Raw genomic sequence first — 21,016 nt, forward strand, 5'->3', positions numbered from 1 at the left:
CGTGACATCACAAGCAGGACGTGGCCATGGCGTCATGAGCCTCCAGCGCTGCAGCTGACGCTCTAAATGAACACCAAGTGCAGCAGGGAGATCGCGGGGGGTCCCCAGCAGCGTGACCCCTGCGATCAGACATCTTATCCCCTATCCTTTAGACAGGGGATAAGATGTCTAGGGGCGGAGTACCCCTTTAACCCCTTAACGACAATGGACGTAAATGTACGTCATGGTGACGTGGTACTTAACGCACCATGACGTACATTTACGTGCCGCCATGATCACCGGAGCGGTGCTCGGGTCATGCCCGACAGGTCCCGGCTGCTATTAGCAGCCAGGGACCCGCCGGTAATGGCGGACATCCGCGATTGCACGGATGTCCGCCATTAACCCCTCAGATGCCGTGATCAATACAGATCACGGCATCAGTGGCAGTGCGGTGCTTTGAATGGATGATCAGATCGCCCGCAGTGCTGTTGCGTGGATCCGATCATCCAGCATGGTGGCCGGAGGTCCCCTCACCTCTGAGATCGAGCAGACCAGAGCAGAAGATCACCGATAATACTGAGCAGTGCTATGTCCTATACATAGCACTGAACAGTATTAGCAATCAACTAGTTGCTATGAATAGTCCCCTATGGGGACATAAAAAGTGTAAAAAAAAATTGAAAAATCCCCTCCCCCAATAAAAAAGTAAAACGTCCGTTTTTACCATTTTACCCCCAAAAAGCGTAAAAAAAAATGTATACACATATCTGGTATCGCCACATGCGTAAAAGTCTGAACTATTAAAATATATTGTTAATTATCCCGTATGGTGAATGGTGCAAATGTAAAAAAAAAAATTAAAAAGTCCAAAATTGCTGCTTTTTTGTCACATTTTATTCCCAAAAAATTTATAAAAGTTTATAAAAGTAAAACCTAAGCAAAAGTGATACTGATAAAAACTACAGATCATGGCGCAAAAAATGAGCCCTCATATTGCCCCAAATATGGAAAAATGAGAAAGTTATAGGTGGTCAAAATAGGGCTATTTCAAACATACTGTACTAATTTTGTTTAAATGGTTTGAGATTTTTTTTAAGTGGTAGAATTATAGAAAAGCATATAACATGGGTATCATTCTAATCGTATTGACCCACAGAATAAAGAAAACATGTCTTTCTTACCGGTAAGTGTACGGCGTGAAAACAAAACCTTCCAAAATTTCAATTTTCCCACATAAATAATATTTGTTTGGTTGCGCCGTACATTTTATGGTAAAATAAGTGATGTAATTACAAAGTACAATTGGGAATGCAAAAAACAAGCCCTCATATGGGTCTGTGGATGGAAATATAAGAGAGTTATGATTTTTAGAATGCGAGGAGGAAGAAACAAAAATGCAAAAATAAAATGGGCCTATCCTTAAGGGGTTAAGAACTATGTCCTATAGCTAACCTGTGCCACCCAATTGGATTTTTAAGGCTAGGTCTCCACTTGTTTTTTTTTTCCAATAGAAGTCTATGGGAGTGAGAAAACGCCAAGAAAAACGCTATGTGGATTTTAACTTTAGTGTTTTTGCAGGCGGTTTTTAATCTTTTTTGGACTTTAGAGATCCAAAAAAGTGATGTAGATAGCTGTTTTTAATAAAATTTCGGAGTGTACCATTAAATTTTTTTTTTCTAAAATATACAGTAGTGAAGGAAAAAATTGTATCTAACTAAATGTATATTATTGAAAAAAAAATATTACTTTTTAAACAGGGATCAATTTATGTGTGCGGGGAAATAAAAATGTAGCCAACAATTATAAAAATTTATTGTGTGTGTGTGTTTCACTTTTTTGCTTTATTTTTTACATTTTTTTAAGTTAGTACTACTACTCCCAGCATGGAACACACTGTTCCATGATGGGAGTAGTTACATAGTTACATAGTTAGTACGGTCGAAAAAAGACATACCGTATATACTCGAGTATAAGCCGACCCGAGTATAAGACCCGAGACCCCTAATTTCAACCCAAAATCCCAGGAAAAGTTATTGACTCGAGTATAAGCCTAGGGTGGGAAATACCTCATCCCCCCCTGTCATCATCCAGACCCGTCATTAACATCCTCATCATCATCCCCTTGTCATCATCCCACACATCCCCCTTCATCATCCCCTTATCATCCCACACATCCCCCCTTCATCATCCCCTTGTCATCATCCCACACATCCCCCCTTCATCATCCCCTTGTCATCATCCCACACATCCCCCCTTCATCATCCCCTTATCATCCCGCACATCCCCCCTTCATCATCCCCTTATCATCCCACACCCCCCCTTCATCATCCCCACCCCCCTTCATCATCCCCACACCCCCCCTTCATCATCCTCTTCTCATCATTCGCCCTCAGTGGTCTTCAACCTGCGGACCTCCAGAGGTTTCAATACTACAACTCCCAGCAAGCCCGGGCAGCCATCGGCTGTCCGGGCTTGCTGGGAGTTGTAGTTTTGAAACCTCCGGAGGTCCGCAGGTTGAAGACCACTGCGGCCTTCAACATCATCCAGCCCCCTCTCACCCCCTTTAGTTCTGTACAGTACTCCCCTCCGCTCGGCGCTGGTCCGGTCCTGCAGGGCTGTCTGGTGGGGAGGTCGTCCGGTGAGGAGGTGGTCCGGGCTGCTATCTTCACCGGGGGCGCCTCTTCTCCGCGCTTCCGGCCCGGAATAGAGGCGTTGCCTTGACAATGACGCAGAAGTACGTTGGCAATGAACGCACCTCTGCGTCGTTGTCAAGGCAACGTGACTATTCTGAGGCCGGGCCCGAAGCGCTTAGAAGAGGCCTCCCCGGTGAAGATAGCAGCCCGGAACCACTATCCCACCGGACCACCTCCTCTCCGGACAGTCCTGCAGCACCGGACCAGCGCCGAGCGGAGGTGAGTACTGTACAGAACTAAAGGGGGTGAGAGGGGGCTGGATGATGTCGAAGGCCGCAGTGGTCTTCAACCTGCGGACCTCCGGAGGTTTCAAAACTACAACTCCCAGCAAGCCCGGACAGCCGATGGCTGCCCGGGCTTGCTGGGAGTTGTAGTTTTGAAACCTCTGGAGGTCCGCAGGTTGAAGACCACTGCGGGTGGGGGAGTTCACTCGAGTATAAGCCGAGGGGGGTGTTTTCTGCACGAAAAATCGTGCTGAAAAACTCGGCTTATACTCGAGTATATACGGTATGTCCATCAAGTTCAACCAGTACTACCTGTACTAATAGACAGATCGCCCGCTGCGATCTTTCTGTATAATATATAGATGCGGCGGCCGCTCTTCTATGGTCCCCTGCACTGACGTATATTTACACTTATTCCTATTTACCACAGAGCTGTGATTGGCCAGATGGTTCCAGCCAATCACAGCTCTCTGTGAGAAATAGGAACATGTGTAAATATACGGCCGTGCAGGGGACCATAGGAGAACGGCCGCATCTATACATTATACAGGAGGATCACAGCGGCTGTCAGAAGTGATACCCGCTGTGATCTTTCCATAACTGTAGGTAATACTACTCCCAAATAAATTTTTAACATTTTTTATGTAGTACTACTACTCCCAGCATGGAACAGACTGTTCCATGCTGGGAGTGATAGTACCTGTACTATAGACATATCGCCCCGGGTGTCAGTCCTGACATCCGATGCGATCATCCATAATATAGCAGAGAAGCGAGCGGGTCTATACATCGCTCGCCTCTCTGCACTATACTCCGGCCACTGATGTCAACAGAAATTCCTATTTCCCACCCAGAGCTGTGATTGGCCGGATGGTTTCAGCCAATCACAGCTCTGAGGAAAAGATGAATGAATGAGTGGCCGGCCCAGAGTATAGTGCAGAGCAGGGATGTGAGCGATGTATACAGCCGCTCCATCTCTGCTATAGACAGGACGATCACATCGGGTGTCAGTAGTGATATCCACTGTGATGTGTCCTTAAGCAGGCACTACTACTCCCAACATGGAGCACACTCTGCCTCATGCTGGGAGCTGTAGTACCTGCATTAATAGACAGATCACAGTGGGTGTCAGAAGATAAACTCGCTGCGATCTGTCTATTAATACAGGTACTACAGCTCCCAGCATGGAGCAGAGTGTGCTCCATGTTGGGAGTAGTAGTGCCTGCTTAAGGACACCTCACAGTGGATGTCACTACTGACACCCTCTGTGACCGTCCTGTCTATAGCAGAGATGGAGCGGCTGTATACATCGCTCACATCCCTTCTCTGCAATATACTCCGGGCCGGCCACTCATTCATTCATCTTTTCCTCAGAGCTGTGATTGGCTGCAACCATCCGGCCAATCACAGCTCTGGGTGGGAAATATGAATTTCTGTTGACATCAGTGGCCGGAGTATAGTGCAGAGAGGCGAGCGATGTATAGACCCGCTCGCTTCTCTGCTATATTATGGACGATATATGTCTATAGTACAGGTACTATCACTCCCAGCATGGAACAGTCTGTTCCATGCTGGGAGTAGTAGTACTACATAAAAAATGTTAAAAATGTATTTAAAAGAAAAAAAAAAAGTGAAACACCCACTTTATTAAAAAAATAATTAAAATTGGGTTATAAAATATATACCTTGTGTTTAATAAAAAAAATTCCATCACTGCTGCATCCTTTTTTTTTTTGGTACCCAAGAAATTTTGGGTACCAAAAAAAAAACGCCAAGGTGCAATTTCCACACAAATGAAAAAAACGCCAGAAAAAAACGCCAGAAAAAAACGCATGATGATGTCACTTGCACTGGCGATTTTTCAGGCGTTTTTTTAATCCCTAAAAACGCAGTGCAAAAAACCAAGTGGAGACTTAGCCTAAAAAGAAGTTATTTACAAGTCTGTTTAACTTTCTGGTACCATTTTATTTGAAAACAATTTTTTTTCCACTGGAGTACCCCTTTAAGAACTATGTCCTATAGCTAACCTGTGCCACCCAATTGATTCTTCAGCATTACTCGAGAATTTTGGAATATTTCTTCTTTCTAACCAAAGCAAAGAGGACGAATTGGTGACATCTGTGCCTTGTACTAGGTCCGCACAGTCAATCCGTCTCTGATAACTAAAGCCGTATACATCTATATTTAGCTGAACAACCTGGATATAGCGGCTGCGCGGGCTCCTGGTGTATTTGCATATGTGCAGCTGCTTCTCCTAATGAATTAATAACCACGGAGGGTCTAATTTCCGGCTCGTATGTTTTCTGTTCTGTGGATAGGCCGCTGTGTATTGCTGCATTAAGCAGGGGTTTGCACCACTCGGAGCAGGATGTTTATTTGGCAGCATTTTACCGGTAGAAAATTGAAAAGCAGCAGGATTTGTGCTCACCGCAGGGTCTGAGCAAATAGAAAGGACAAGAAAATGTATGAAGCCCCTAATGTGATGGAGCAAGACAGTGAGGACCATGCAGGACACGGAAGTAATAGACTCCTGAATGTATCCAATGATGGACAGATCCATAACCTTTGCCATGGTATTGTAGCCCCATGGACCCACACCTGGAAGGGCTGTAGTTCAAGTCTTTATCCACTCACCCACTGCAGCATAGCCATGCCCCCCTGAAAACCATATGACTTATAAGTAACATGTGCTTTTAAAGGGGTACTCCAGTGAAAAACTATTTTTTTTTTCATATCAACTGGCTCCAGAAAGTTAAACTGATTTGTAAATTACTTAATCCTTAATCCTATCCTTAATCTGGTCTTTTTTCAACCTTATGAACTATGTTACTATGTTACCAGTACTTATCAGCTGCTGAAGTTGAGTTGTTCTTTTCTGTCTGACCACAGTGCTCTCTGCTGACACCTCTGTCTGCCTCAGGAACTGTCCAGAGCAGGAGAGGTTTGCTATGGGGATTTGCTCCTACTCTGGACAGTTCCTGAGACAGACAGAGGTGTCAGCAGTGAGCACTGTGGTTAGACAGAAAAAACTACTCAACTTCAGCAGCTGATAAGTACTGGTCGGATTAAGATTTTTTTTAATGGAAGTAATTTACAAATCTAAATAAAATAGGAGTACGCGCTGGGTGAAATAGCAAGAGAGCAATAAATGAAAAAGAAATCGTGACCTACCTTCCAACTAGTAGGGCCTCAGTAGTTGCAGTGATGTTCTGAAACATGAGTGTAAAATATAAAAAATAATCCCAAGTGGCTTACTGAACCGATAAGGAAATATATTACGTATGCAAATACCTGATAAAAAATACCATAAAAAAGAACAATCTGTTGAGTGGTTATGTAGCAGCAATAAGGTGAATCCTTCCTTTGATGTGGTGGGCCCGTTTTAGGGGTGCTCCAGTGCTGCAATTATGTTAAACAACAAGCTTATTAAAGTCTAGGATATGCGTGGATACATCGCTTCCCTGGTGAAAAAGGGTCCCTGATGTCTCCTGAAGATCGGGATGGTCTCCCTCCAAGGTGGTAATCTTCGAACGGGGTAGCGGGAGAACGCTCCGGCCGGTAGCGTCTCGACCAGCTAGCGATACCTGATGAAGGAAACCTGCTGTGTTTCCGAAACGCGTTGATAGCTTTGTGGACTCTCTGTGCCACCATCGAGCCACTTGCAACGAGGACGCTAGCTGGTCGATTGTTCTTTTTTATGGTATTTTTTATCAGGTATTTGCATACGTAATATATTTCCTTATCGATTCAGTAAGCCACTTGTGATTATTTTTAATATTTTACACTCATGTTTCAGAACATCACTGCAACTACTGAAGCACTACTAGTTGGAAGGTAGGCCACGATTTCTTTTTCATTTATTGCTCTCTTGCTATTTCACCCAGCGCGTACTCCTATTTTATTTAGATTTTATTATTCATCACTTGTGCGCCTTACAGGGAAGCGCACTGGAGTAACGCAGCAGGGTTTTATAACCCACAGTACCCTCCAGCGTGGTTGATATATTTATTTGTTTTATCAGTGTATTCATTTACAAATCTGTTTAACTTTCTGAAGCCAGTTGATATGAAAAAAAAAAATGTTTTTCACTGGAATACCCCTTTAAAGGGGTACTCCGGTGAAAACCTTTTTTATTTGAAATCAACTGGTGGCAGAAAGTTAAACATATTTGTAAATTACTTCTATAAAAAAATCTTAATCCTTCCTGTACTTATTAGCTGCTGAATACTACAGAGGAAATTCTTTTCTTTTTGGAATGCTCTCTGATGACATCACGAGCACAGTTCTCTCTGCTGACGTTATTATAATAATAATAATGCTTTATTTATTGTTGTCCTTAGAGGGATTTGAACCCAAGGCCCCAGCACTGCAAGGCAGCAGTGCTAACCACTGAGCCACCATGCTGCCCTTAGCTTACATCTGCTATGCATGGTTGCTAAAATGGACAGAGACGTCAGCAGAGAGCACTGTGCTCGTGATGTCATCAGTATTCCAAAAAGAAAGGAATTTCCTCTGTAGCATTCAGCAGCTAATAAGTACTGGAAGGATTAAAAATTTTTAATGGAAGTAATTTACAAATATGTTTAACTTTCTGCCACCAGTTGATTTAAAAGAAAAAAGGTTTTCACCAGAGTACCCCTTTAAGTCCCTCCCTTGTCCATGGGCACTGGGGTGGAAACAGGACAGGCCTTAGCCTTTAATTCACAGAGGGGTGGACATGTGACCTGTTATCAACTTTATACAGTAAAGATAATGATTTGGGGTACAGACAGTTAACCCCCCTTGCACTTGCATTGGCTCAGTGCATGCAGAAGACATATACTGTACATATATTGAAAATTACACTTGCATAGCAATACAATACTGAAAGTTTGGAGAGGAATTTCCACGAGTAATTCTGCTCGCTTATTCCTCTCCAATTCATTCAGCAGTGAAAAACCCAATTAAATTTCTGCTCCTCAGTTCACACTGAGAAATTTCTGTCACTGAATTCCGTTCCGCATGAAGAATGAACATGTTCAGTCCGCCCACGGAATTCGCACAAATTTTTTTTTTAATATTGTCTCCTATGCCGCGCTGAATTCTGCACTGATTTCTGTGCGGAATTCTGCACGGAATTCTGCGCACATTCCGCGCAGAAAAAAACGGTCATTTTTTAGCAGATTTTTTCAGCGAGAATTCTGCGCAAATGTTAATCAGTGTGAACATACCCGAACTGGGGACTTTTGAGGCAACAGCCACCCAATCAGTGTTCATGGAAGCAAAAGGTTTCCCCGCTCCGGGATGCCACACCCTGGCAAAGTTATAACTTTGATTTCTCTAAAAATTCATAATCAATCAAACTAAATACAAAATAATTGTGATGAGGGAGTCTGTCAGTGTTTCATGATACCCCTGGTTTGGGCAGCATGAAACTAGTACCAGGTTCCCTTCTAGCACTGTGTCCAGTTTTGTATTTTGTATATATAGATTTAAATGGAGCCATAAAGTGTATTGTCTATTCAGTCATGGAGATGGCCAGATGTAGCAATGGGCACTTTTTAAATCTATTCTGCTTTTCGGGATCCATCAAAAAAACTATTCTGGGTGTAGCAATGTGTAGCATTTTGCTGTTAGATCTCACTATTTCTACCATACTTCCTGTCATACAGGAACTCATGACCACCAAAGACGGGCACGGAGCTATAAGACTTGTCACCAACAAATTCCTACACAATGGACGGTTCACACATATAAGCAGCATGTGGTGATATGTGGTCAGTTCTTCTCAATAAGATGCAGAGAAAAGACCGAAGTCCTTCTCTACTGGGAGATTTCCTCTAAGATCCAGTAAGGCAGGCGTGCTGGGTACGGCAGGGCCGGTTCTGCCTATAGGCAAAATAGCCACCCTCCCAGAGCGCCCTTTTGATGGGGACGCTTCTCTGCTTAGTAGCCAGCCAGCATCCAAAGTACCCACCGCTCATCTGAAGGACCCAGCCAGCACCACCGTCGCAACCCAACCACCCCCCCATCTCGGTACCATATTAATCTGCATTCTTCAGCAGGCTGAAGGAGTGCAGTGCCACCTCCGAGGCCAGAAAGGCAGGTCCTGGCATTGTGCGCGCCTCCATACATCCGCCACATGAGGAGGAAATTTTCTACAGTGTCACCCCAGTAGTAAGGTAGGGAATGTCAAAGGGTGGAGACAATGGGCGGGGTGGCAAAAGTAGAGTGGCAAAAAATCCTTGCACTTACCCTGGGGTACGGAGATCACTCTGGCATGTCATAGTGCGGTGGCCCAGTACAGTCAGGCAGCCTCCTGTCAGGCAGCCTCCTTCAGTGTCCCCAAGGCCCCCTGCACTTGTTTCCCCATTGTAAATATGTTTCACCATGTAAAGTGTTATAAAATGTAATGTTGCTTTAAGAGTTATACCATGTGACATGTCATGTTACCCAGGAGGTACCAGTGACCAGGTGACCACAAGAGTGACCTATGGGCTCCCTGCTAGTCTCGCCCATATAAGCCCTGGGTGGAGCTTCTCTCTCTTCTCTCTCTCTTCCTGCTGAGGTCCAGTACAGTCCTGTTTAGTGTGTGTGTCCAGAGTGTTGGAGACCTCAAAGTCCAGTCCTGCAGCCACCATCAATTCAATACAAATCTTTATTTAGTTACACAAATTTTAAAACATGATTAAAAAGGATCAGCAGAAATCAGATAAAATGTGCAAGGGCTACAACAATGTTATATTCACTGCACTATATAATACTGTAAACTAGATTACCCAATAAATTGCCATACGTGCATGAAAGGTAAAAGGTTATACAGATACAGTCATTCCTATATACCATGCTGTCCCCTGACCTCCAATAAGAAAAAGGAAAGAAAAACCATACTTAGTCACTAACAATACAAAGGACCGGCTGGTGTACTCACATGTATTGAACCCACATGACCCCTGCGCAGTTTTACTATCTTGCTTCATCAGGGATGAAGCGAGATAGTGAAACTGCGTAGGGGTCATGCGGGTTCAATACATGTGAGTACACCAGCCGGTCCTTTGTATTGTTAGTGACTAAGTATGGTTTTTCTTTCCTTTTCCTTATTGGAGGTCAGGGGACAGCATGGTATATAGGAATGACTGGGTGATTGTATCCCCATCTCCTCTTCACCTCTCCCCCCTGGTTGCCAACTAAAGTCACACCAATCCTTGGACAGTTGCTGTATCTCCTTTTTTGTTTGCACTAGTTTGCACCCTGTACCTGTATAACCTTTTTCCTTTCATGCACGTATGGCAATTTATTGGGTTATCTAGTTTACAGTATTATATATTGCAGTGCATATAACTTTGTTGTAGCCCTTGCATATTTTATCTGATTTCTGCTGATCCTTTTTTAATCCTGTTTACTAAATAAAGATTTGTTTGATTCAATATATTAGTACTGTGTTTGGTGTACTGGGATAGGTTTTATATTTCTGTTAAGTGCACCAAACCAATTTACTTATTTTGGTTATATTGGCCCCTGTATTTTTGGCTCACACCATCAAGTCAAGTAAGATAAAGTCACAGCTTTATGAGTCAAGTCAGTCCCTGTCATCTGTCAAGTCAGCGTGGTCTGCATTCAATTGTCCAGTCCTACTACAAGTCCCAGCAAGCCCTTAAGGTCTCTGCGTCACTGGTCACCTCCTTGGTCCCTGGCTGAACTGTATAGACTTTACCATCTGTCTACCCTCAGTAAAGCTACCGTTGTCCGTAACTTGGCGTCGGAGTCTTTATTGCCCCGTGCCTAGCCCAGGATCCAGCGGTATACCTTCAGGTGGTTATAGGCTGAGCCATGCCATGGTGTCATGAATGCAAGGGGTTAATGCCATCTGCCCCTAGGGTAACAACATCTGCCCTGCACCACACACCCCGCCACCACAATAGACACACCTTACCTTCGCCTACTCTGTGCTATATCAGCTAGTAAGGGCGCAGATGGAACTACAGTGATCCCTCAACTTACAATGGCCTCAACATACAATAGTTTCAACATACAATGGTCTTTCTAGACCATTGTAAGTTGAAACCCGACTCAACATACAATGTACGGACAGTCCAGATCTGTGGAACGTGTCAATGGCTGGAAGAACCGACCAATCAGAATGGGCATTTTACTGATAAAACCCCTGTATTACTGAAGTGTATGCACTGACTGGTGTCTGGTAGCGCCCCCTACAGTACAGGGAGGTATTAGATGTTCTGTACACTTTACCTGTACCAGGGTTAGCTGCTCCTTTGGACACCAGGTTGAGGCGGCTCCATGTTACTTTTTTAGGACATTGCGTGTACTGTACAGGACCCTGAAGAAGCTCCTGTCCTCTACATAGACCAGTGTTTCCCAAGCAGGGTGCCCCCAGCTGTTGCAAAACTACAACTCCCAGCATGCCCGGACAGCCGAAGGCTGTCCGGGCATGCTGGGAGTTGTAGTTTTGCAACAGCGAGAGGCTCCCTCCTTTATGAAACACTGACATACAGTGATTTACAGCTCCCAGCAGATCTTTCTTACTTTTATATGTAAGGATTTGCTTTATCTCTATTAGTTATCTACTTATTTATCTTTAATCCTCACTTTTTCCTATTTTTGGATGACATTTTGGTGGCTTCAGAACCAATTACCAGGTTTCAATAGAGTTCTGGTCTCAACATACAATGGTTTCAACATACAATGGTCGTCCTGGAACCAATTAATATTGTAACTTGAGGGACCACTGTATACTACTCAGGTAAAGAGTAGGTAAATCTTCAAAAGAAAGAAGGTTCATATGAGATTCCTACCTTCTAGATAAGACAATTATTTTTTTTTCCTGAAGCATTGCCTGATGATAGGTGTCCATGCACCACCAGGTCTCTTCAATGAGTAGCACTCAATGAAAAGCTGTAGAAACTCTCAAACTGTGTAAAAGATGTCAGCAACTAAATAGCTTCCAGAAAGTAATAGAGGACCCTAGACCCTACTACACAGTGACAGCTGCTATTTTCAGCTTTCGAGGTATTTGTGTTAACCTAAGTACTACCGTTTTATTTTAGTGTTCGGTCAAGCCCTTCTAACTTTTGTGGCTCACTCCATCAACAACCGACGAGAGGTCTCGATAATGAGAGTTGCCTTGTTCAGCAGCAGTGTAAATGCTTAAAGGGGTACTCCGGTGAAAACCTTTTTTCTTTTAAATCAACTGGTGGCAGAAAGTTAAACACATTTGTAAATTACTTCTATTAAAAAATCTTAATCCTTCCTGTACTTATTAGCTGCTGAATACTACAGAGGAAATTCTTTTCTTTTTGGAATGCTCTCTGATGACATCACGAGCACAGTTCTCTCTGCTGACGTTATTATAATAATAATGCTTTATTTATTGTTGTCCTTGGTGGGATTTGAACCCAAGTCCCCAGCACTGCAGGGCAGCAATGCTAACCACTGAGCCACCATGCTGCCCTTAGCATACATCTGCTATGTATGGTTGCTAAAATGGACAGAGATGTCAGCAGAGAGCACTGTGCTCGTGATGTCATCAGTGTTCCAAAAAGAAAGGAATTTCCTCTGTAGCATTCAGCAGATAATACGTACTGGAAGGATTAAGATTTTTTTAATAGAAGTAATTTACAAATATGTTTAACTTTCTACCACCAGTTGATTTAAAAGAAAAAAGGTTGTCACCAGAGTACCCCTTTAAAGGGGTACTTTGGTGGAAAACAAATGTTTTCAAATCAACTGGTGCCAGAAAGTTATACAGTTATACATCCTCTGCTCCAGAGGAAGTTGTGTAGTTCTTTCCAGTCTGACCACAATGCTCTCTGCTGCCTCCTCTGTCCATATCAGGAACTGTCCAGAGTAGAAGCAAATCCCCATAGCAAACCTCTCCTGCTCTGGACAGTTCCTGACATGGACAGAGGTGTCAGCAGAGAGCACTGTGGTCAGACTGGAAAGAACTACACAACTTCCTCTGGAGCAGAGGATGTATAACTGTATAACTTTCTGGCACCAGTTGATTTGAAAACATTTGTTTTCCACCAAAGTACCCCTTGAAGCATTTACACTGCTGCTGAACAAGGCAACTCTCGAGACCTCTCGTCGGATGTTGGTTGGGTGAGCCAGCTAATAGGTACTGAAGGGATTAAGATTTTTATATAGAAGCAATTTACAAATCTGTTTTGCTTTCTGACACCAGTTGAAAACACTTATTTTCCACCAGAGTACCCCTTTAAAGTGGCATACAAATAAATGGTGTTCGTTGGGTTCAAGGATCACCAGTAGTCCTTCATGGCTGTATATGTTCTTGGCTAATGGACAATAGTCTCTACTGGAGTAATCTATGTTCTAATCTCACCATCTCTCAATTTTGTCTTTTCAGCTCTGGTCTATAAAGAAGTTTCAGAATGGGGAAACAAAACAGTAAATTGCGACCTGAAATTCTACAGGACCTACGGGAAAATACAGAATTCACAGACCACGAACTGCAGGAGTGGTACAAAGGTTTCCTGAAGGATTGTCCAACTGGACATTTAACAGTAGAAGAGTTCAAAAAGATCTACGCAAACTTTTTCCCGTACGGCGATGCCTCAAAATTTGCAGAGCACGTGTTCCGTACGTTTGACACTAATGGCGATGGGACGATTGACTTTCGGGAGTTCATAATTGCACTGAGCGTGACGTCACGGGGAAAACTGGAACAGAAGCTTAAGTGGGCGTTTAGCATGTATGACCTCGATGGAAACGGCTACATAAGTCGCGGAGAGATGTTGGAAATCGTCCAGGTAAGATTTTACTAGTTCCTGTACATCTCTATTGAATGTTCCACCAAAGGTTAAAATCGTTGTATAAACAGGAGACCTATGTGTACACTGGACTGGTGCAAGGATTTTTGTCACCCTAGGCGAAAGCTAATTTTGCCGCCCCTTGACTCTGCACATTGGCTCCGCCCTTTGACACACACCCCTTACTGATAGGGTGATCCAATGTAGCGACACCCTCCTCCGTATGTAATCTCCTTACTACTGGGGTGACACACTGTAACAACCTCCTCCTCCGTGTGCAGTGTCAGGATGCTGGATGGACCGGACCTGCCTGTCTGCCTCGGACGTGGGGAGGGATGCGGGTGCTTTGGATGCTGGCTGGCTACTAACATTCTTGCAGTGGGAAGAGCAGTGCCCCCATCAAGAGCGATGCTCTACGGCTGCCTATTTTGCCTATAGGCAGAATCGGCCCTGTATGTAGGTAACCAGTTGAAGAGTCTTTGGAAATGGGAACACCGCTTCCTCGGTGTCCCAGTATTGCCGTTCCAGTTCTCCAGTGGTGTCTTTTTCCTGGTTGGTTGTGGTCAACGGGTCACACGGGACATCGCTGTGGCCGGCATTTAGCTGAGCCACAGTGTAACGCGTTGACCACGGGCAACCAGAAAGAAGACCTCACTGAACAACTGGATCGGCAATAACGGGACACCGAGGGAGCGGCAGGAGGTGAGTCCCGTTTGTTTTATATTTTGGTGGCCTGGGCATAATGGCAGAAGATTTCTCTGTATGTGAAATCTCTTTTAAAATACCGGATGCCGAGGCACCCCATTCAGGTCAGTAAAATCCGTCGGGACCTGGCCCGTTTAGTGTCCATTCGGTGCAAAAAAAAAAGAACTGAATGAACCCTGAACGGGTCAGAATGGGCTTATATTGCCCCTAGTGGTACTTTGGTTTAAAGGACAACTGCAGCGGAATTACACTTATCCCCTATCCACAAGATAGGGGATAAGTGTTTGATCGCGGGGGGTCCGACCGCTGGGACCCCCCTCGATCTCCCTAACTGGCGCCGGCATTAGCGCCCATGGTGACGTAGTGTCGACCTAGAGGTTCTGTGGGGGCCTACAGTCGACCTACAGTTCTATGGGGGATGCGGGGAGGCACGAATGCTGCCTCCCCGCCTCTCCCATAAAGATGTATGGAGGAGGCGTGCCGGCCGCAACGTCATACTGCGGCTGGAACGCCCCCTGCACGTGAGAGCCGCGGCCCCATGCAGGAGATATTTTGAGGATAGGGGATAAGTGTTTGTAACACTGCAGATGTCCTTTAACAGTGGTCTCCAAAATGTGGTGCTCCAGCTGTTGCAAAACTACAACTCCCAGTATGCCCGGCCAGCCAAAACTACAACTCCCAGTATGCCCGGACAGCCGTTGGCTGTCCGGGCATACTGGGAGTAGTAGTTTTGCAACAGCTGGCAGTCCACAGTTGGAAGACCACAGTGCTAGAATCTACTCTACTTTATAGCATTGAACTATTACGCTATGTCCACAAAATTTTCGTGCGGACATTGTAGAGACAGCCGGGGCTAGGACCGCTCAGAGATGAGCCATCTCCATAGACAGCAATACATTTCCCAGTGGACAAGCATATTATTTCTTCGAACGCTGAAATCGGGATTTCATAAAATTCCGCTGTGTGCACAGTGCAGCAGAATCCCACTGAAATGAATAGGACTCTGCTGTGCGGAATTCCACACGGACATTCCGTCGTGTGAACACGGCCTTGACAAGAAACAGCTTTACTCTTTACCACGGGCAGTCTAGGGCATTGCAGCTCGGCTTCATTCAGTTGTAGGGAATGAGTTGCAATACCAGACACAGCCAGAGGTGTAGCTTGTAGCTTCTGGGGCCCAAAACAAAATCTGAAACAGGGCCCCATATGCCATTTATAATACTGGTCTCTTATGGGGCAGATATTCTTTGGGGCCCCCTTAGGCACCAGGGCCCCAGTGTGACTACTAACTCTGCTACCTCCTATAGCTACACCCCTGGACACAGCCCAAAGACAAGAATGGCGATGTATCAGGAAATTAAAATGCAGATCTTTTCCGTGAATCCTAGACATTTCTATCATGAACAAACCAAGGGGAAATAGCGGGAGGGATTTCAATCCAATGTGGAAATTTATTCCATCCTTTATGCAAAAATTGTTTTTTCACAAATAATTTTAATCGGTGAAGCTAAATTAGGAGTAGTGATGAGCGGCATGGGCCATGTTTGAATTTGCGATATTTCGCGAATATATTGACGATTATTCGTCCTATGTCCGTGAAATTCACATATTCGCTATGTTTGTTCACTTTTTTTTGTCTTGGGCTGTCGCTATCTTGATACATGTAAGAAAAAACGCCTGAAAAAACGGCAGTGCAATTTCCTGCGTCTGGCGTTTTTTCTGGCATTTTTCATTTGTGCGGAAATTGCACCTTGGCAGTTTTTTTTGGTACCCAAAATTTGTTGGGTGCCAAAAAAAAAAAAAAAAAAAAAAAGGATGCAGTTGTGATGGAAAAAAATTTATTTAACTAAATTTATATTTTATAACAAAATTTTAATTAATTGTTAATAAAGTGTGTGTGTTTCACTTTTATCTCTATTTTTTACATTTTTTAGGTAGTACTACTACTCCCAGCATGGAACAGACTGGTCCATGATGGGAGTAGTAGTACTTGTACTAATAGACATATCGTCCTGGGTGTCAGTCCTGATGCGATCGTCCATAACATAGTAGAGATGTGGAGTGGCTCTATACAGCGCTCGCATCTCTGCACTATACTCCGACCAGTGATGTGAATAGAACATCACTCATTCATATTTTCCACCCAGAGTGGTGATTGGACGGAGGGTTGCAGCCAATCACCTCTCTCTGAGGGAAATATGAATGAGTGAGTGGCCGGCCGGAGTATAGTGCAGAGATGCGAGCGCAGGAGAAAGCCGCTCCACATCTCTGCAATAGACAGGACGATCGCAGCGGATGTCAGTAGTGATACCCGCTGTGATCTGTTCTTACCTGCAGGTACTACTACTCCTAACATGGAGCACACTCTGCTCCATGCTGGGAGCTGTAGTTCCTGCATTAATAGACATTAATATTGCAGCGAGTGTAACTTCTGACACCTATTGCGATCTGTCTATTAATGCAGGTACTACAGCTCCCAGCATGGAGCAGAGTGTGCTCAATGTTGGGAGTAGTAGTACCTGCAGTTAAGGAAAGATCCCAGTGGATGTCCCTCCTGACACCAGCTGTGATCCTCCTGTATAATGTATAGATGCGGCCGCTCTTCTATGGTCCCCTGCACTGCCGTATATATACACATGTTCCTATTTCCCACAGAGTTGTGATTGGCTGGAACCATCTGGCCAATCACAGCTCTCTACAGGAAATATGAATAGGTGTATATACACGTCAGTGCAAGAGACCATAGAAGAGCGGCCACCGAATCTATACATTATACAGAAGGAACGCAACGGGCGATGTGTCTATTAGTACAGGTACTACTACTCCCATCATGGAACAGTGTGTTCCATGCTGGGAGTAGTAGTACTACCTAAAAAAAATTTAAAAAATAAAGATGAAAAACACACACACACACACTACATTTTTATTATTGTCGGCTACATTTTTAGGTCCCTGCCGCCCACATGAATTGATCCCTGTTTAAAAATTAATAAAAATGTTGTAATAAAAAAGATAAATTTTGTTAGATACAATTCTTTCCTTCACTACTGTATCTTTTTTCTTTTTTTTTAATGGTACCCTACGAAATTTTATTAAAAAAAGGTATCTTCATCCCTTTTTTGGATCGCTAAAGTCCAAAAAAGAATAAAAAACGCCTGCAAAAAGGCCAAAGTTAGAACCCACATATCGTTTTTCTTGGTGTTTTTTCACTCCCATAGACATCTATGGGAGAAATATGCCACAAATTTGACCAAAAAAATTTTGGGAAACCGCCAAGGAGCTGAAAAACGCCAAAAAAGAGTGAAAAAACGCCAAAAGGATAAAAAAAAAAAAACTCCAAAGTGAAAAACGCCAAGGGGAATAAGAATTTTGACATTTCTCATTGATTTACAGCTAACATCTGTCATACGGCAGAATTTGCGTTTTTCTTGGTGTTTCCCCCCACCCCCCACCCCCACCCAAAAAAAAAAAAAAGTAGAAACTTAGCCTAATACATTTAGGAAAGTTTTGCAATGCCTTTTGAAATATAGTCCATACACCGTACACGCTGATACTGTAGCATTGCCCATGAGCCACAGTATGTCTAATCCTCCTATGTGTCCACGTGTGATCTGCATCTATTGAAATACTCAATGAAATTCCATCCACATTTGTTGTCATGTGCTGCCCCCTAGCATCACACTGTTGGTATAGGGAAAAGAGGCACACATTTTTTTTAAGTTAAAGGGGTTATCCAGGAAAAAAACTTTTTTTTGTATATCAACTGGCTCCAGAAATTTAAACAGATTTGTAAACTACTTCTATTAAAAAATCTTAATCCTTTCAGTACTTATGAGCTTCTGAAGTTAAGGTTGTTCTTTTTTGTCCAAATCCTCTCTGATGACACGTGTCTCGGGAAATGCCCAGTTTAGAAGCAAATCCCCATAGCAAACCTCTTCTAAACTGGGCGTTTCCCGAGACAGGTGTCATCAGAGAGGATTTAGACAGAAAAGAACAACCTTAACTTCAGAAGCTCATAAGTACTGAAAGGATTAAGATTTTTTTAATAGAAGTAATTTACAAATCTAAGCAATATAGAAGAAGAGCGGAGAGGCTCCTGCGGAAAGTTTCACTACAATGACCCGGGCAACTCAAACTAACACCTGTACCCAAGGTGTCTGAAAAGGGAGTACTAGAAAAAAAGGATTTTTGAGGCTCAAGGTCTTTGGATAAGGAACACACTTGTTAGTTAAGATATATGAAAATATTTATTTATTAATTACTATCAACTGATAGTCTGGGATCACAGGACCCTTGTAAATCCACGGAATCAGAAGATTCATAAAAGATATAAAATCATAAAATTCATATGTATATTCATAAAATAAAATTATATATATATATATATATCTATAGATGTATAAGACCACTGAAAAGGGTAGCAGCTATTTCAAATCGGCACTCTGGATAGTATTTGTATATAGATAATGTCCATCAAAGTGCCAGTGCAGTCCTGAAAATATGTAACACAGTCTATCACACTTATAAATGTCCTTTCAAGACAGTAAAGTGGCAGTTGAATAATATTCAGGTGTCTGTGGCTCCAGACTTAGATGTCGCTCTGTATGTTATATAGAGCAATCCTAGGATGCTGTATTCCACAGCGGTAAATTCAAACTATGCGCATAGTGTTTGGGAAAGGTTTAGCTCACCGGTCCTGATGCAATTCTCGGGAGGTAACTTTACCGTTCCTTGCTTGTCCTCAGCGATGTCAGGCAGCCGTCTGTCCCCGCTCTCTGGTCTGAGAGCGCACCGCTGGAGTCTCTGCCGACTCCTATTCACGCGATGTTAGCAGATGGTGGGCGATAGATACAGGGGCTGCTGCGCTTGCAAGGCAGGTAATCCAGGTGGCGTCCTCGTGCAGAGAGCGCGCGCTCAGAATGTCCGTATGATAGCCGGTAATTGCTCTGGACTGCAAATGATAATAGTGGTCTCATACGTCTCTTAGGGGGGGTCGCCGGACGCGTTTCATCACCCACTAGGTGCTTTCTTCAGCGGCTTAAATAGTCGCTGAAGAAAGCACCTAGTGGGCACCTAGTGGGTGCTGAAACGCGTCCGGCGACCCCCCCCTAAGAGACGTATGAGACCACTATTATGACATGAAGGAATACATTTTTACACTTTTTTGCAATTTTGGAGTGCTGCGCCATTGTTTTATATATATATATATATATATATATATATATATATATATATATAAACAGCCTCAGGTTACAATAGTTTCAACATACATCGGTCTTTTCTGGACAATTGTAACTTGAAACCAGACTCAACATACAATGCTACAGACAGTCCAGATCTGTGAAACGTGTCAATCGCTGGAAGAGCTGACCAATCAGAAAGGGCATTCACTGGTAAAACCCCTGTATTACTGAAGTGTATGCACTGACTGGTGTCTGGTAGCGCCCCCTACAGTACAGGGAGGTATTACATGTTCTGTACACTTTACCTGTACCAGGGTTAGCTGCTCCTTTGGACACCAGGAGAGGGCGGCTCCATGTTACTTTTTTAGGACACTGTGTACTGTACAGGACCCTGAAGAAGCTCCTGTCCTCTACATAGACAGTGATCACGGCTCCCAGCAGATCTTTATTACTTTTATATGGAAGGATTTGCTTTATCTGTATTAGTTATCTACTTATTTTTCTTTACTTCTCACTTTTCCCTATTTTTGGACGACATTTTGGTGGCTTCAGAACCAATTACCAGGTTTACATAGAATTATGGTCTCAACATACAATGGTTTCAACATACAATGGTCGTCCTGGAACCAATTAATATTGTAACTTGAGGGACCACTGTGTGTGTGTATATTTAGGATTTATAATTATAGAGATGGACATACAACTTAATCTAAGTATTCTTTGACTTACTCTCGTATCTTAGGCTATCTACAAGATGGTGTCATCGGTGATGAAAATGCCAGAAGATGAGTCCACACCAGAGAAGAGAACGGATAAGATCTTCAAGCAGATGGACACAAATAATGACGGTATGTATGGCGCACACCATGATCTTGTAACCCCGGATCTTATTTCTGATTTAGGGTCTATTCACATGTACAGTATTCTGTGCAGATTTGATGCGCAGGATTTCAAGCTGTATTTAGTCATTCAGTTTACATTGAAATCTGCAGCAGAAAATCCGGCGTACGTTTGAATAGACCATTGAAGAGAACTTTGCCACCTTTTATCTTGATCATTTACACAGAGCTAATATTTTATTTTTTCACCCTTAATTCTTAGAGCTTTATTTTAACCATTAAAGTGTACCTGCCACGAGATGAATTAAATATCCTCCAGGCTTACATTTTTACTGGTGCCAATCCTGTCCATGTATTTAACCCCTTAAAGGGGTACTCCGGTGAAAAACTATTTTTTTAAATCAACTGGTGCCAGAAAGTTAAACAGATTTGTAAATTACTTTTATTTAAAAATTTTAATCCTTTCAGTACTTATGAGCTTCTGAAGTTAAGGTTGTTCTTTTCTGTCTAAGTTCTCTCTGATGACACGTGTCTCGGGAAACGCCTAGTTTAGAATAGGTTTGCTATGGGGATTTGCTTCTAAACTGGGCGGTTCCCAAGACAGGTGTCATCAGAGAGCACTTA

The 21,016-nt window shown here is 43.4% G+C and overlaps 1 protein-coding gene across 4 annotated transcripts in view; it reads left to right on the plus strand.

The window, feature by feature from the left end:
- The window catches only part of HPCAL1 (hippocalcin like 1), a 198,026-nt gene that overhangs the window by 167,152 nt on the left and 9,858 nt on the right, over positions 1-21,016 (plus strand). For all 4 annotated transcript variants that reach the window (XM_056564182.1, XM_056564180.1, XM_056564181.1 and 1 more), the window contains 2 exons: positions 13,263-13,665; positions 20,296-20,401. In XM_056564182.1, the coding sequence (XP_056420157.1) occupies positions 13,288-13,665; positions 20,296-20,401 (484 nt within the window). In that variant the 5' untranslated portion in view covers positions 13,263-13,287. The remainder of the gene's footprint in view (positions 1-13,262; positions 13,666-20,295; positions 20,402-21,016) is intronic.

The sequence above is a fragment of the Hyla sarda genome, chromosome 3, assembly GCF_029499605.1.
Source record: "Hyla sarda isolate aHylSar1 chromosome 3, aHylSar1.hap1, whole genome shotgun sequence".
Lineage (NCBI taxonomy): Eukaryota > Metazoa > Chordata > Amphibia > Anura > Hylidae > Hyla > Hyla sarda.